General features: G+C 42.6%; 1 protein-coding gene across 3 annotated transcripts in view; it reads right to left on the bottom strand.

The window, feature by feature from the left end:
- The window catches only part of LOC106563161 (RIMS-binding protein 2), a 91,113-nt gene that overhangs the window by 40,607 nt on the left and 36,235 nt on the right, over positions 1-14,271 (bottom strand). For all 3 annotated transcript variants that reach the window (XM_082958144.1, XM_045689949.2, XM_082958145.1), the window contains exon 2: positions 1,505-1,594. In XM_082958144.1, the coding sequence (XP_082814270.1) occupies positions 1,505-1,594 (90 nt within the window). The remainder of the gene's footprint in view (positions 1-1,504; positions 1,595-14,271) is intronic.

Raw genomic sequence — 14,271 nt, 5'->3', positions numbered from 1 at the left:
CAGCTTGGAAAATTCCAGAAAATGATGTCATGGCTTTAGAAGCTTCTGATAGGCTAATTGACATCATTTGAGTCAATTGGAGTTGTACCTGTGGATGTATTTCAAGGCATACCTTCGAACTCAGCGCCTCTTTGATTGACATCATGGCAAAATCAAAAGAAATTAGCCAAGACCTCAGAAAAGAATTGTAGACCTCCACAAGTCTGGTTCATCCTTGGGAGCAATTTCCAAACGCCTGAAGGTACCATGTTCATCTGTACAAATAACAATACGCAAGTATAAACAACACGCAGCCGTCATACTGCTCAGGAAGGAGACTTGTTCTGTCTCCTAGATATGAACGTACTTTGGTGCGAAAAGTGCAAATCAATCCCAGAACAACAGCAAAGAACCTTGTGAAGATGCTGGAGGAAACAGGTATAAAAGTATCTATATCCACAGTAAAACGAGTCCTATATTGACATAACCTGAAAGGCTGCTCAGCAAGGAAGAAGCCACTGCTCCAAAATCGGCATAAAAAATCCAGACTACGGTTTGTAACTGCAGATGGGGACAAAGATTGTACTTTTTGGAGAAATGTCCTTTGGTCTGATGAAACAAAAATCTAACTTTTTGTCCATAATGACCATCGTTACGTTTGGAGGAAAAAGGGGGAGGCTTGCAAGCCGAAGAATACCATCCCAACCGTGAAGCACAGGGGTGGCAGCATCATGTTGTGGGGGTGCTTTGCTGCAGGAGGGACTGGTGCACTTCACAAAATAGATGGCATCATGAGGTAGGAAAATGATGTGGATATATTGAAGCAACATCTCAAGACATCAGTCAGGAAGTTAAAGCTTGGTCGCAAATGGGTCTTCCAAATGGACAATGACCCCAAGCATACTTCCAAAGTTGTGGCAAAATGGCTTAAGGACAACAAAGTCAAGGAATTGGAGTGGCCATCACAAAGCCCTGACCTCAATCCCATAGAAAATTTGTGGGCAGAACTGAAAAAGTGTGTGCGAGCAAGGAGGCCTACAACCCTGACTGTTACACCAGCTCTGTCAGGAGGAATGGGCCAAAATTCACCCAACTTATTGTGGGAAGCTTGTTGAAGGCTACCCAAAATGTTTGACCCAAGTTAAACAATTGAAAGGCAATGCTACCAATTACTAATTGAGTGTATGTAAACTTCTGACCCACTGGGAATGTGAGGAAAGAAATAAAAGCTGAAATGAATCATTCTCTCTACTATTATTCTGACATTTCACATTCTTAAAATAAAGTGGTGATCCTAGTTGATCTAAGACAGGGGAATTTTACTAGGATTAAATGTCAGGAATTGTGAAAAACTGAGTATAAATGTATTTGGCTAAGGTGTATGTAAACATCCGACTTCAACTGTATGCCCATTGATCAAGAGATTTTAGCGCTGTGCTGTCGTGCAGTTCAGCCCTAGTCAAAAGTAGTACATTATGTAGGGAATAAAGTGCCATTTGGGATGCATGCTGAGAGTCTTACCTACCTGGTCATACTTGGATGCCTTCAGGCTGTGGCTGGACAACTCAAGGTTCAGACGATTTTTCTCCTGCAACGCATCCTGGAGCTTAGTTTTCTGAGGAGGGATAGAGAGAGGGAGAAATATAGGCAGGAGAGAGAGAGAGAAAGAGGGTGTGGAGAAAGAGAGTATTAGTCTCAGTGCGACAGTACATTCAATGGTGATATCGGTGTATTAAATCATAAAGTAATAGTGTGTACAGTACAGCAATAGGCTACAATGCATGTTGTTCGTTTACTCCATCTGCAAATGTGTACTGTTATACAACACATAGACATTCATCTCAGGTTGTTGTATCCAGGTCACAAAGCCCCTTTGTTATCTAGACAACAGAATACACCGCTGCACGCGTCACCTTCCATTTGGTGTGTGACCAACACCATTAACAGTGCCACCCTGAGTTCTCCAATGACCCAGGAGGTAAATCAGCACCCTATGGGCCCTGGTCAAAGTAGTGCACTACATAGGGAATAGGGTACCATTTGGGACAAAGTTGTTGAGAGGCGGAGGTCTTCCCTCTGACAGATCTGGGGACGTTTATGCCAAATCTCACACAGTGAAAGAGGTGTGAAGTGACTCTTGCTTTAATACAATTATGTAACAGGCTTAAGTCCTGAACACACACAGAGAGAGAGAGAGAAAGAGAGAGAGAGAGCTGTGAGTGTAGATGCCAACTCTAGACCCAGGGTGGTTGGAGGATTTGTGGGGAGGATAAAGCCTCAGCAGGCTCCCTATAGTCACATTGTCTGCACATATGGAGGGACTCAATAAACAGCAGACTGCCACTGTGAGTGAGTAAGTGTGTGTGCACGCATGTGTGTGTGTAGGTGGTAAGGTGTCGATGACAACATGGAGACACAGAGGTGCAACACATTCTCCCCATCCCCTCTTCCTGCGGTGTACTGTACTGTACACTGTACTGTGGCTCCGGAGACTCCTCTCCCTACAGGGATAATCCTGATGTCAGTGTACTTCAGGTGACAGATCCACTTTGTACCTTAGCCCTAAGAGGACTAGACAAGGCCTTAGAGTCAACACCGCTGTCTGTCACACACAGCGAGAATAGAGGTGGGCGAGAAGAGAAGACAGGGAAGGAGGGAGATTGACTGAGAGAGAGAATGTTCCTGGTCTGACCCCCCTCTTATGGGCATGACTGGGTACAGTTGCAGGCAGTGAAGTGTCCTCCAACAACTCCTCCTATGAGTCAGAGATTCACAGCTTCACTCTCGTCACACGACCTGTAGCACAACCCTCTATTCCTAGCCTCTGGAAGGGATGTAAATGCTCTTTCATCCCTTTGATGTGTACAGACTGCATGCTGTTGTTGAACATTCTATGGACACTTCAAACCTGCTGTAAAAAAAATCTAAATCAAACACTGACAATAAAATACTTTAAAACCCACTCCACAAACGATTAACAAATGAAGACAAATGGAGCAACATGGTTAAAAAACAGTAGAAGACCAGGGTGCAAATGGAGCTGAAAAACATTCATTTCCAGCAAGGAGCAGTGCTGTAGAAACACACAAACAGACAGACAGTGTCTGTGTATCTAAAATCCATATTTGCGTGCCAGCCTGATGGGTGGAGGGTGAACAGAGCAGACGAGAGAGAGCCCTCAACACTCCCAGTGACTAATTCACACTGACATCTCTGGCTGTTTTCCTCCATCCTCATCATCATCCCAATCCTCTAATTTAGCCTGTGGCACTGCATCTGCTCCGGACGCTCTGTCCAGCTCCCAGAACACAGGCCCAGAGAAAAATAGATCATAGTGTGTGGGGACTCTGTCTGTAACTCACAGCACACTGTTCATATTATATCAAATGCATTGCATTGTTGTTTTGTATCCACACACTTGCAATTATGAGCTACTATCACTGTGCATCTGATTCAAAATAGGGTTAATCTCTGTCTGTAGGAGGTGATTAGAGAGCAAACACATTATGGCTCTAGGCTATAAGACTACTCTTCTCTCCTCTGTATCCAGCAGTATCTTCATGTCAAGGTAGTCTCTCATTTTAAAGTACTAAGTCAATGTTTTAAACACACAGAGAGAAACACCTGTATACACACGTTCTCTCTCTCTCTCTCTCACCACAAGTGATCGCTCTCGCTCTCTCTCAGAACACCAAGGTAATCTGTCTAAATGACTATCGCCCCATAGCACTCACATCTGTAGCCATGAAATGCTTTGAAAGGCTGGTCATGGTTCACATCAACACAATCATCCCAAACACCTTGGACCCACTTCAATTCGCATACCGCCCCAACAGATCCACAGATGACACAAGCCTTCCCTGTAGCTCAGTTGGTAGAGCATGGTGTTTGCAACACCAGGGTTGTGGGTTCGATTCCCACGGGGGGCCAGCACAGAAAAAAAATGAAAAATGTATGAAATCTATGCGTTCACTACTGTTAGTCGCTCTGGATAAGAGCGTCTGCTAAATGATGTAAATGTAAATGTTAAATGTATTGCACTCCACACTTCCCTTTTCTACCAGTATAAGAGGAACACCTATGTTATAATGCTGTTCATTGACTACAGCTCAGCATTTAACACCATATTGCCCTCCAAGCTCATCACTAAGCTCGGGACCCTGGGACTGAACGACTCCCTCTGCAACTGGATCCTGGACTTCCTGACGGGCTGCCCGTAGGTGGTGAGGGTAGGCAACAACACATCTGCCACCTGACTGCGTGGTAGTGTAGTGTTAATGTATATAATGTGGTTGGTTTATCTATACCTAGACAGCAATTTACCTAAATGTCTTAGACAGACAGTACGTATTGTACAGTATGTGTGTGTCTGTGTTTCTTCAGACTAAATTCATTCCTGTGGACCCCGTGGTTTCCCGCTGGTCCCTTTAAACTCCCGGGAGGATTTCCTAGGTTAATGAGACGACATGCAGCTTTGTTCCTGGGAACAGTAGGGAGGCCCTCAGTGCCTCTACTAGGTGGCCTCCATACTGTCTCTTTGATGGGATTAGTAGCAGGCAGGTCACACTGGGATACACGACAGTGTTGGAGCTATACCATAGCACTATCATCAGGGGCATCAGAGTTCATGTAGAACAAAAGCAGAAGATATCCTTATAGAGAGCACTGCAGTATTCACTGAAACATGTTTTAACGGGTCAAGTCTATCACACGACTTAGGACAAAGCAATATATTGGGCATGCATTCTATGTGGTACGCTAGTTTGCATGTTGGAACGTAGCCCATCTTTCGTAACACTGGCCCCCATTTCCTTCAGCCACACCCCCACTCTGTGTTAGTCCAGTGTGATGTAGATGATGTAGGACAGCGAAAGGGCAAAGGGAACGTGACATGGCCCATAACCTTAATAGAAGGATCAGTTGTCTGTTCAGCACCATCGGGACTGGAAGATTCAGAACCTCCCAGCCAGCTCTCAGCAGCAGTGAGGGAGGCCATGTGCCTACAGTCATACTATGATAGGACTTTCAGCTGATTCTGCTTAACAATGTTCCTCTCACCTCTCCCTGTTGGCTCTCTACAGGTAGCTCATTCATAAATCACAAGTACGTGGGGATAATCCTGTGTTTTGGTGTGTGTGTGTATGTGCTCTATGTGCGCGCGCCATGAGTGTGTATGTGCTCTGTGTGTGTGTCAGTAGTAGCAGGCCTACGGGGCATCTCTAAAACAGTGCCGGGTTGAAATGAGGACTGTGCTGCCAGGACACAGCAGGCTCAGTGTACAGCAGAAAGAAGATCTGCACTGTGAGCAGTGCACACTGGATACGTCTGGGTTGCATAACCAGCAGCTTTTGGGAGGAGCTGCCTCTAAGCTCTGGTCCAGGGTCAGTTTCTACAGCAGAAAGAAGATCTGCACTGTGAACAGTGCACACTGGACATGTTTGGGTTGCATAACCAGCAGCTTTTGGGAGGAGCTGCCTCTAAGCTCTGGTCCAGGGGCAGTTTCTACAACCTCAGTCTTAACTTATAAGGATTTAAACAACAAGACCCGGTCTTGTGGTAAAGGGCAACTTCTATTTCAGTCAACATCTGCCCTGAAATCTCTATGGTTGCAACCCAAATGGCATCCTATTCCTTATAGTTCACTACTTTTGGCCATGGGCCCTGGTCAAAAGTCACGCAGTATAAAGGGAATAGGCCAGTGTCAGTTAGGACGCAGATTTTTGCTAGTGCACTCTCGCTCTTCTGACATGCCTAGGGTGTGTGCTATCTCTCCCCTGTGCTGTCTGACGTGTGTATGTTTTTGGATCCTTTGATATACATTCCATAATACATGCCACCTATCATTGTCATCAGGACTACCTGGCCTGATGACTCCTTGCTGTCCCCAGTCCACCTGGTCGTGCTGCTGCTCCAGTTTCAACTGTTCTGCCTGCGGCTATGGCCACCCTTCATAGCCTGGTTCCTTCCTAGGTTTCTTCCTAGGTTCTGGCCTTTCTAGGAGGTTTTTCCTAGCCACCGTGCTTCTACACCTGCATTGCTTGCTGTTTGGGGTTTTAGGCTGGGTGTCTGTACAGCACTTGGTGACATCAGCTGATGTAAGAAGGGCTTTATAAATACATTTGATTGATTGATTGTCATTTTCGCTATTTGACCAAATGACAGTCAGCCTTAGCCTTGGACTCACCAACATAACAACAAGCCAGGCCAGACTTTAGTTTGTCCTTGTCCTTTTTCACTGGCTAAAATGAAGAGGCTGGATTGATGGGGTAAAGTGACATGCCCAGCTCCTGAATTGTTAATGTATTTTAGTTGAGCTGTATGAGCAAAGATACAAGATATAAGAAGGGGTTGGCCAGAGAGAACGCTTTTAGGGGAGAAATTCTAAGAGAGGTTTGTGAAGGGTGTTTTACGCCAGATTACAAATCAGCAACACCTAGCCTACATGCACTTGCGGAGATGAGAGAATCGTACAGGTGTAAGCAACATCATTTGGGATTGGTATGGGTAGTGGGTGTGGTATGCCTATATATTCCTGCAGATCGCTAGCGTCTCAACAACCACACAGTCTAAGGAATAAACTATGCGTGTAAAGGTTGCTCTTCCTGAGCTGGCTGCTTGTGAAAGGCACAGAGAAAGACCCCCATCGCCTGCCTCCACAAAGCAGGACGAGTCTCAGCCAGGCTTTCACGAAGGAGACAGAGGAGAGTACTGCCAAGAGAAAGGCCAGCACTACAGTCATGAAGGATTAACTTCTTCACTGTATAATACACCTCCTCCACATCCTCCTTTCCCTCTACCATACATAACCTCCCTGCCTAGGTTGTGTGTGTGTGTGTGTGTGTGTGTGTGTGTGTGTGTGTGTGTGTGTGTGTGGGGGGGGGGGGGGGGGAGTTCATGCTGTGCATGCGATCGAGTGAGTCCGTATTCATGTATGTGAGTATGTTTGTATGCAGTGTATGTGTGTATGCCTGTATGTGTGTGTATAAGTGAAAGGATCCAGCAGTGTGCGTGTCTGTGTGTGTATGTAGGGCCTGGGGCCAGGGTGACATGCATTGGCCCCTTTTGAGAACAAACGGGCCCCGGGGCTGTGAGGGACATGGGCTGTTCCACTCTGGCAAGGAAGCCTCAGGGGAGAGCAGAGCACGCATCAGATGGCGTGACTAAAAAGAGCTTTCAGTCAAACAGCTACCCAGGAAAGAGCAGAAAATAGCCCATATTAATATATGTAGCCTTAGAAATAAGTTTCATGAAATCAATAACTTGCTAACATCAGATAACATTAACATATTACCCATTTCTGAGACTCACTTAGATAATTCATTTGATGATACAGCAGTAGCAGTACAATGAAATAACATCTATAGAAGAGACAGAAATGCTTATGGGGAGGTGTTTCTGAATATATTCAGAGCCATATCTCTGCAATTCTTAGAGAAGATCTTATGTCAAGAGTTATTGAAGTGTTGTGGTTGCAGGTTCACTTGGCACATCTAAAGCCTTTCTTTTGGGATGTTGCTATAGGCCACCAAGTGCTAACAGTCAGTATCTAAATAATATGTGTGAAATGCTTGATAGTGTATGTGATGTAAACAGAGAGGTCTACTTTCTTGGGGACCTGAATATTGTCTTTTTTTATCAAGCTGTCCACTCAGGAGGAAGCTTCTCACTGTAACTAGTGCCTGTAATCTAGTTTTAGGTTATTAATCAACCTACCAGGGTGTTTACAAACACTACAGGAACAAGACCATCCACATGTATTGATCACATGTTTAATAATACTGTGTAACTTTGTTCTAAAGCTGTATTTGTACCCATTGGATGCAGTGATCACAATATAGTGGCTATATACAGTAATGCAAAAGTTCCAAAAGCTGGGCCTAAATTAAATTAGTGTATAAAAGATCATAAAAAAGATTTTGCTGTGACTCTTAGGTGGATGATGTTAAAAATATTTGTTGGCCTGATGTAATTAATAAGGAGCATCCAGACGCTGCACTTGATGAATTTGTGAAATTGCTTCTTCCAATTATTTATAAACATGCACCTGTTAACTTCTATGGGCTAGGTGGGACGCTAGCGAGTGAAATATCAGGGCGGAAAATTCAAAAACAACAAAATGTCATAATTCAACTGTCTCAAACATACAACTATTTTACACAATTTTAAAGATAAACTTCTCGTTAATCTAACCACATTGTCCGATTTCAAAAAGGCTTTACAGCGAAAGCAAAACATTAGATTATGTTAGGAGAGTACATAGACAAAAATAATCACACAGCCATTTTCCAAGCAAGGACATGTCAATAAAACCCAAAACACAGCTAAATGAAGCAATAACCTTTGACGATCTTCATCAGATGACACTCCTAGGACATTATGTTAAACAATACATGTATGTTTTGTTCGATAAAGTTCATATTTATATCCAAAAACAGCATTTTACATTGGCGCGTGATGTTCAGAAAATGTATTCCCACCAAAACGTCCGGTGAATGTGCACATTAATTTACAAAAATACTCATCATAAACGTTGACAAAACATATAACAATTATTTTAAGAATTATAGATAGACTACCCCTGGATGCAACCGCTGTGTCAGATTTTAAAATAGCTTTACGGAGAAAGCACATTTTTCAATATTCTGAGTACATAGCTCAGCCATCACGGTGAGCTATTCAGACAACCGCCAAGTTCGGGGCAACCTAAACTCAGAATTAGTATTAGAAATATGCTCTTACCTTTGCACTCCCAGGACTGTTGTTTTTGTTCGAAATAATCCACATTTATGTACAAATACCTCAGTTTTGTTCAGATCACTTATCCAAAGGCATAAAGCGCGAGCGCGGAGCGAGAGACGAAAAGTCAAAATGTTCCATTACCGTACTTAGAAGCATGTCAAACGCTGTTTAAAATCAATCTTTATGGTATTTTTAACGTAAAATTGCGATAATATTCCAACCGGACAATAGCATATTCATTCAAGAAGAAAAAGAAGGAGGGGCTCGCTCGCGGGACCAAGCATATCCAATTCCTTTGTTGCCAGGCAGTCCACTCAGAAACTGAGCTCCTATTATCTGCCCAGTGACAGGAAAATGCTCAAACCACTTTCTGAAGGCTTTAGAGAGCCAATGGAAGCCTTAGGAAGTGCAACGTCACTCCACAGACACTGGAGCTTCGATAGAGAATCAAAAGAAGAACTACAATTCTCAGACTTTTCACTTCCTGCTTGGATTTTTCTCAGGTTTTTGCCTGCCATATGAGTTCTGTTATACTCACAGACACCATTCAAACAGTTTTAGAAACTTCAGAGTGTTTTCTATCCAAATCTACTAATAATATGCATATTCTAGTTTCTGGGCCAGAGTAGTAACCTGTTTAAATTGGGTACGTTTTTCATCCGGCGGTGAAAATACTGCCCCCTAGCCCAGACAGGTTTTAACAAACTTACTGTTAGATCTGTTAAGGCTCAATGGATTGATGAGGAATTGAAAAACTGTATGGCTGAAAGACTGACTGGATGACTTACTGTAAATTGAGAAATTATTTGAGTAAACTCAACAAAAAGAAGAAGAAACTGTATTATGAAGCCAAGATCAATGATATAAAGATTGATGGAAAAAAAACTTCAGTACTTTAAATTAAATTACTTCAACTCCATCTTTCATTGAATCAGATGGCTTATTCATCACAAAACCATTTGATGTTGCCATTTAGTTTAATGATTACTTAATTGGCAAAGTAGGCAAAGTTTGGCAGGAAATGCCAACAACGAACAGTGAACCATCGTATTCATGCATAAAAAAAATGAATAATGAAAGAAAAGCATTGTAAGTTTGAATTTTGGAAAGTTAGCGTGAGAGAGGTGGAAAGATTATTGTTATCAATCAATAATGACAAACCTCCTGGTATTGATAACTTAGATGGAAAGCCACTGAGGATGGTAGCTGACTCTATAGCCTATCATATCTGTCATATCTTTAATCTGAGCCTAATTACTTTGGAGGGAAGCCAAAGTAATTCCTTTACCCAAGAGTGGTAAAGCGTCCTTCACTGGTTCTAACAGCAGACCAATCAACCTGCTGCCAGATCTTAGCAAACTGTTGGAAAAAATAGTTAGACCAAATACAATGCTATTTCTCTGTAAACAAATGAACAACAGCATGACTTTCAGCATGCTTATAGAGAAGGGCAGTCAACATGTACTGCACTGACACAAATGACTGATGAATGGTTGAAAGAAATTGATAATAAGATGATTGTGGGAGCTGTACTGTTAGATTTCAGTGCAGCCTTTGATATTATTGACCATAACCTGTTGATGAGAAAACCTATGTATTATGGCTTTTCAGCCTTTGCCATGTTGTGGATTCAGAGTGACATTTATCTTTCTAATAGAACTCAGAGGGTTTTCTTTAATGGAAGCTTCTCTAATGTCAAACATGTAAAGTGTGGAGTACCGCGGGGCAGCTTTCTAAGCCCTCTACTCTTTTCTATTTTTACCAATGACCTGCCACTGGCATTAAACAACGCATGTGAATCCATGTATGCTGATGTTTCAACCATTTACACATCAGTAACAACAGCTAAAGAAGTCACTGAAACCCTTAACAAAGAGTCACAGTCTATTTTGGAATGGGTGGCCAGTAATTGGTCCTGAACATATCTAAAACTAATAGCATTGTATTTGGTACAAATCATTCCCTAAGTTCTAGACCTCAGCTGAATCTGGTAATGAATGGTGTGGCTGTTGAACAAGTTGAGGAGACTAAATTACTTGGTGTTACCAGAGGGGTTGGGTTAAATGCGGAAGACACATTTCAGTTGAATATATTCAGTTGGACAACTGACTAGGTATCCCCCTTTCCCTTTTTTTTACCTAAGTTGGTAAACTGTCATAGTGAAAACATATAGATTCTATGGTTATAAATATCGGGAGAGGTCTGTCTGTAATAAAGAGATGCTCTGCTTTTTGATACCACACTCAAAAAAGCAAGTCCTGCAGGCTCTAGTTTTATCTTGATTATTGTTCCGTCATATGGTTAAGTGCTGCAAAGAAAGACATAGTTAAGCTGTAGCTGGCCCAGAACAAAGCGGCATGTCAAGCTCTTCATTGTAATCAGAGGTCTAATATTAATACTATGCATGCCAATCTCTCTTGGCTGAGAGTTGAGGAAAAGCTGACTGAGTCACTTCTTGTTTTTATAAGAAACAATGTGTTGGAAATTCCAAATTGATTGTACTGTCAACTTACACACAGCACTGACACACACACTTACCCCACCAGACATGCCACCAGGGGTTTTTCCCAGTCCCCAGGTCCAGATTATATTTAAGTAAACGTACAGTATTAGACAGAGCCATGAGTGCATGGAACTCCCTTCCATTTTATATAGCGGAAGTGAACAGCAAACCTGGTTATAAAAACAAATTAAGCAACACCTCAAGGCACAACGCCTCTCCCCCATGTGACTTACTTGTTGTGTGCATGTACTGTTATGTATGTATAACTGATAGATTCACAGACACACGGCATATTCATGTTTTTAAATGTAGAGTACCAGTAAAATGTTTGGACACACCTACTCATTCCAGGGTTTTAATTTTTAATTTTTACTATTTTCTACATAGTAGTAAAATAGTGAAGACATCAGAACTATGAAATAACACATAGGGAATCATTTAGTAACCACAAAAGTGTTAAATAAATCTAAATATATTTTATATTTGAGATTCTTCAAAGTGGATGACAGCTTTGCACACTCTTGGCATTCTCTCAACCAGATTCATGAGGTAGTCACCTGTAATGCATTCCAATTATGAAGTGTGCCTTATTAAAAGTTAATTTGTGCAATTTCTTTCCTTCTTAATACATTTGAGCCAATCAGTTGTGTTGGGACAAGGTAGGGGTGGTATACAGAAGATAGCCCTATTTGGTAAAAGACCAAGTCCATATTATGGCAAGAACAGCTCAAATAAGCAAAGAAAAACGACAGACCATCATTACTTTAAGACATGAAGGTCAGTCAATCCGGAACATTTCAAGAACATTGAAAGTTTCTTCAAGTGCAGTCGCAAAAACCATCAAGCGATATGATGAAAATGGCTCTCATGGGGACCACCACAGGAAAGGAAAACCCAGAGTTACCTCTTCTGCAGACAATAAGTCCATTAGAGTTAACTGGAACTCAGATTGCAACACAATTAAATGCTTTACAGAGTTCAAGTAAGACACATCTCAACATCAACTGTTCAGAGGAGACTGCGTGAATCAGGCCTTCATGGTCGAATTGCTGCAAAGAAACCACTGCTAAAGGACACCAATAAGAAGAAGAGACTTGCTCGGGCCAAGAAATACGAGCAATGGACATTTGACCAGTAGAAATCTGTCCTTTGGTCTGATGAGTCCAAATTTGAGATTTTTGGTTCCAACCGCTGTGTCTTTGTGAGATGCAGAGTAGGTGAATGGATGATCTCCACATGTATGGTTCCCACCGTGAAGCTTAGAGGAGGAGCTGTGATGGTGTGGGGGTGCTTTGCTGGTGACACTGTCTGTGATTTATTTAGAATTCAAGGAACACTTAACCAGCATGGCTAGCACAGCATTCTGCAGCTATATGCCATCCCATCTGGTTTGCGCTTAGTGGGACTATCATTTGTTTTTCAACAGGACAATGACCCAACACACCTCCAGGCTGTGTAAGGGCTATCCAAGAAGGAGAGGGACGGGGTGCTACATTAGATGACCTGGCCTCCATAATCACCCAACCTCAACCCAATTGAGATGGATTGGGATGAGTTGGACCACAGAGTGAAGGAACAGCAGCCAACAAATGCTCAGCATATGTGGGAGTTCCTTCAAGACTGTTGGAAAAGCATTCCAGGAGAAGCTGGTTGAGAGAATGCCAAGAGTGTGCAAAGCTGACATCAAGGCAAAGGGTGGCTACTTTGAAGAATCTCAAATATAAAATATATTTTGATTTGTTTAACACTTTTTTGGTAACTACATGATTCCATATGTGTCATTTCATAGTGTTGATGTCTTCACTATTACTCGACAATGTAGAAAATAGTACAAATAAAGAAAAACCCTTGAATGAGTAGTTGTGTACAAACTTTTGACTGGTAATGGATGTAAATTGTAATATTTTTTGACAGTAATGGCTTTTTCGTTATGTGTCCGACCCCAGCAAGACTAGTTGTCGCCATTGACGTCAGCTAATGGGGATCCTAATACATCGAAAATCAAATCAAATCAAGATGACATAATACATTTCACATCACCGGGACATATTGCTCCCATTCATCACACTGGAGCATATAAAAGGGTAAATAAAAATGTTTTTCCCCCGAAAGTCACTTAGGTGGCTCAGTGAACTTTGAGGTGATTAAGAATCCCTATGGCAAGGACTTACCCAAGTCTGACGAGGACTCCATCCCGCAACACACAAGACCCAAATCTCTAGCAAAACATACGACTGAAGAACGGCTAAATAATTCAAGGTTGACCCCATTGCACAGTTAAAACGTATGCTATAAATACACTGAACCCTGTCATGTTGCTTAGCCCACTGTTTCCATGGCGATGGTACTGTATAGCACATCAAAGGGGGTCCCAATAGGTCCTGTAAACCTATATTGTTGACTCTACACTCTACAGTACATGCAGTTTGGCTTGTGGACCCTCATCCTTCTCTAGTGAGCCCAGCTCGGTGACACCATGTGACTGAGGGGCAATCCCAGGTAGAGGTGGCTATCATGTTGGCTGTGTTTGAACATAACCATATACAGTCTCCCTAATGTCCCCATGGCCTGGTCCCCTCAGCCTGTGTTTAGTCCTGCTGTGGCTCAGTCCTCCACTAATGAATGATTCAACTGCCAAGCACAAAACCACCATACTGGGGACTTGGAGATAGGCGGAGCGAGAGAGAGGAACATGGAGAGAGGATAGATGAGTGGAAGATGGATAGATACTGGAAAGAGAGTAGGTATAACGATTAAGGCAGAGAGAGAAATAAAAAGAGAGAGAGACAGAGACAGAGCGAGAGAGAGACAGAGTGAGAGAGACAGACAGATAGAGCGAGAGAGAGAGAAAGAGAGAGAGAGCGCGCGGCGAGGGGCTTGTAGATAGCTGGGAGTGCCAGCTAGCCCACTGTTGTGGAAATAACTAGTGTTTTCCATTAGTGCCGGCTGTCAGCTAATCAGGCGGTTACAGACTCATTTTCAGCCAGCTACATTTTCCACTTCATATTAACTAGGCTACTTTTCATTTCAATTTCAATTTGCTAGCCCTC

This window comes from Salmo salar, chromosome 11 (genome assembly GCF_965601325.2).
Source record: "Salmo salar chromosome 11, fSalSal1, whole genome shotgun sequence".
Lineage (NCBI taxonomy): Eukaryota > Metazoa > Chordata > Actinopteri > Salmoniformes > Salmonidae > Salmo > Salmo salar.
This window is presented reverse-complemented; position numbering and strand designations above follow the sequence as displayed.